The sequence below is a fragment of the Otolemur garnettii genome, unplaced genomic scaffold, assembly GCF_000181295.1.
Source record: "Otolemur garnettii isolate 467f Iridium unplaced genomic scaffold, OtoGar3 scaffold00019, whole genome shotgun sequence".
Lineage (NCBI taxonomy): Eukaryota > Metazoa > Chordata > Mammalia > Primates > Galagidae > Otolemur > Otolemur garnettii.
The window spans coordinates 8,414,010-8,417,609 of record NW_003852414.1 but is presented as its reverse complement, the minus strand read 5'-3'; the positions used below and the strand labels follow the sequence as shown (position 1 = coordinate 8,417,609).

At 51.0% G+C, this 3,600-nt stretch overlaps 1 protein-coding gene across 1 annotated transcript in view; it reads left to right on the top strand.

Moving 5' to 3' along the window:
• Positions 1-2,407: 2,407 nt before the first annotated feature.
• ACBD5 (acyl-CoA binding domain containing 5) overlaps positions 2,408-3,600 on the top strand; it is a 41,712-nt gene continuing 40,519 nt past the window's right edge. Inside the window, 2 exon segments of the mRNA XM_003786736.3 lie at positions 2,408-2,725; positions 2,916-3,081. Of these exon segments, the coding sequence (XP_003786784.1) occupies positions 2,711-2,725; positions 2,916-3,081 (181 nt within the window). The 5' untranslated portion in view covers positions 2,408-2,710.

Below are 3,600 nucleotides of genomic sequence, written 5' to 3'. Positions count from 1 at the left end.
TGAGCTATAGGCGCCGAGCCAAGACTCTGACTCTTAAAAAAAAAAAAGTAGCCAGGCATTGTAGTGGGGCGAGCAATAAGTTGCTCAACCCCAGGATGATTATGTAATAAAAAAAAAAAAGAACAAAATAAAAGAAAATACATACTCTTTGTAGTTTTGAGTAAATTGGAAACACTGTTAGTATATTCCTTTGGTGTGCTAGGAAAAGTCAAGATTTTTTTTTTTTTCAAATCCCAACACCATTTATTAGCTGTGTGACTTCAAACAAGTTAATCTAATTTATACACATAAAATGAGTTTAGGAAAAGTCTTGCATACATAAAGCACCTGGAAAGTGTTAGGTACTATTATTATTCCTGAAAATAACATTAGTCAAATAACAGTCCCTATACAGGGGAGGCTTTTATGGGAAAACGTTTCCTTTCGGGGAAATACAATTTTCCACAAAGTAGATAACTAATTGAGCCTAGTTTTTATTGTGCAACTCAGGATTTCTACTTAAGATTACTGACATGAAAACGCATGTACATCAATCTCTTCTCAGGTTGGTGCTTAATTCTACTTTTCTGGGGAGAATTATGAGGAAATGATCCACTAAGGGAGGCAGTGAGTTAGAGGCCCCTCCTTGGAAGAGATGCTTCAAGTAGTTTCTTTCTCAAGATACTAGGAATTCCTGAGTGGTGGGTAGAAGAGAGGAAAAGCATGTTTCCATGCTGGAAACAGAGAGGAAAAGTCAAGATTTAAAGCAAGTCTTGTGGCTGGACTGATTCCTGGCTCTGCTACTTACTAAGTAGTGGGACTTTGGGCAAGTGGGTTAATGGGAGCTTCAATTTCCTCATTCGTAAACACCCCGCCAATACTTGTCATATGCTTGGCAAATATAAGGAACTGAGGGTGCTAACTAGCAGACTTTATTATTTATTTATTTAGAGACAGAGTCTCACTTTGTCACCCTGGGTAGAGTGCTGTCGCATCACAGCTCACAGCAACCTCCAGCTCTTGGGCTTAGGCGATTCTCTTGTCTCAGCCTCCTGAGGCGCCCGCCACAACTCTCGGCTATCTTTGTTGTTGTTGTTGTTGCAGTTTGGCCGGGGCCGGGTTTGAACCCACCACCCTCGGTATATGGGGCCGGCGCCCTGTAACTGGCAGACTTTAAATACCTGAACTGCACTCTGCATTCATACAAGACATCAAAGTGAGTAGGCGTCAGGGGCAAGAAATGAGAACCCAGTTCTCTGATTCAAGTCCAGTCACGCTAGGAAATCTCTCAGACACCACAGAACATTCCTTTTGCTGGAAGCGGATCTAGTATTTCCAAGAAGCCCCAAAGTGCGACTCAGCAGGAAGGAGGGATTTCCGACGCACAGCAGTAGCGTCAGCAGGACGCAGAAGCAGAACCGGAACTGGTGGCGGGAGCGCCGGGCGCCCGCGGGAGGTGTCCGGAAGCCCTGCGGAGTGGGCGGACTACATTTCCCACAAGGCCGCGGGGCAGGGCGAGGGGCGGGCGCCGGGACCTTACCGGACAGGCCTTGCCTGGCAAAACCAAGGTAAATGCCGGCACTGCGGCTGCGAGGGAAGAGTAACTTATGCTCTGCGTCTAGCTTTGTAGTAGTAACCCGCCTAACCCATCCCGAGCTGACACAAACGACTCTCCCAAGATTTCCAGGCCGCAGGACTCCACCGTCACAACCTGTATCATCTTCCCTTCCCCCTACCCCACCATGGGGCTGGGCCGCTTCCCAAATGCCTAAGGACTCGGGGGTTGCGCTAGTGAGGTGAAGGCCCGGGGCAGCGCTTTCTAGGGGGATGACGATCCGTAATAGTTCCTCGTTGGCCCCTCCCCCACGCTCCTTCTTTTATCAAATCGGCTGGAAGTGGGCTGTGCCCAGCACTCTGGGGCTCGGGGGAAGGGGTGCTGGAGGGGAAAGTACCCTCCCTCCCGGTCCGGTAGTGGCCGGCGACCTCCCGATCTCCTTTGGTTGCTGCTTGGACGTCCTTGGCTTGGAGCCGCTAAAGCTGTCAAAAGACCTGCGGGCCACGGACTGCTAAGCACCTCCATCCGACACCCTTAATCCTTTCTTTCACCCTTTGGACTGGTAGAGCGATCGCCACTCTAAAGCAGAGGATTAGTGACTTGCCCTAGGTCGCAGAATATAAATGGCAGAACCGAAGGTTCGCGCTAAGCCTGTCCTGATCTACAGCCCTTTGCTTAAGCCCATTTGCTTTCCTCCAACCTTAACGTAAGAGAGGCCAAGCCCTGGGGACCGCGGAGTCATTTTCTTGCCCGGCTGTGCTTACGACCCAGGCGCAGTACCCAACCCCGCATCCCCGACGCGCTTGGGACATAGCGAGCTGGCCTCGGGTTTCCCCGGTTTGCACAAAAGGCAGCACAGGGTCCTTCCCGGACTGATGGTCCCTTGGACAGTCGTCTCTCCTCTTTCCCCCTTTCCGAGGCCCTTCCTTGGGGACCGAAGGCCAGACGCATCAACGCAGTGGCCGCCGGGCTGTGGGTGGGGTTTGCTGCTCGGCGGCGGCGGTGGCGGTAGCTAGTGGGTCCTCGGGTGGCTCTGGGGCGGGGCTGCGGGGAGGGCGCCGACTGACAGACGGACTCCGCGGGAATGGGGGGTGTGGCTGCCCAGCCAGGGTCCTCCGGGTGGGAGAGCGGCTCCGCGGCCACCGGCGGCCGGACCCGCTTTGCCTTCTGCTAGAGATGCTTTTCCTCTCGGTGAGTTGTTTTCCTGTCCTTGCGGGCCGGGTTCTCGGCCTTAGTCACGCCCAGGGGAGGAGGAAGAAGCTGGGCCACCTAGATCTGTGTGGCCTGGATGGGGCAGGGCAAAGGGGAACTGACCAGCTACGCTGCTGGGCCTCCCCTCCTTTTGGGGCTTGTTGATCCGCGGCTGCGCTGCGTGTTCCAGTTTCATGCAGGCTCCTGGGAAAGCTGGTGCTGCTGCTGCCTGATTCCCGCCGACAGACCTTGGGACCGGGGCCGGCGCTGGCAGCTGGAGATGGCGGACACGAGATCCGTGCACGAAACCAGGTTTCAGGCGGCCGTGAAGGTGATCCAGAGTTTGCCGAAAAATGGTAAGTGCACCCGGGCCCCCGCTGAAGGAACCTTCTGCAGAGGCCTGAAGCCCCAGTGTCTAAATCTTCCCTTCCTTTACCTTTTTTCTAGTTCCAGTCTTGCTTATTTAGCCTACTTTTTTCTGTGTTCAAAAGGGATGTAGGGGAAGGGGGGACGTTGAATGTGAATTAATTGCCTTCTAATCTTTTAAGCCAGGGAAAATATATTATCCAGATTTTAAGTAGTTTATATTGTTGAAAACATATCACTTAATAACTTGGGTATTTGGGTATTTTTTTTTTAAAACTGGGGTAGGGATGCCTAGTGCTGCATACTCGTAAATTCTACCATTTAAGCTTTTTCAAAACTTTTAATGTGGAGGGAAAGAGAACACCTATTTTTTTTGCTATTCCATTGTGTAATGTTCTCTTTTTTATACTAATATCGGACTTAGTAGCTAGGGAGGAAAGTCATTCGAGTTCTCTTGTATTTAATGTGTCATTTCTGTGGCTACTTTCTTTTTTTTTTTTTTTTTTTTT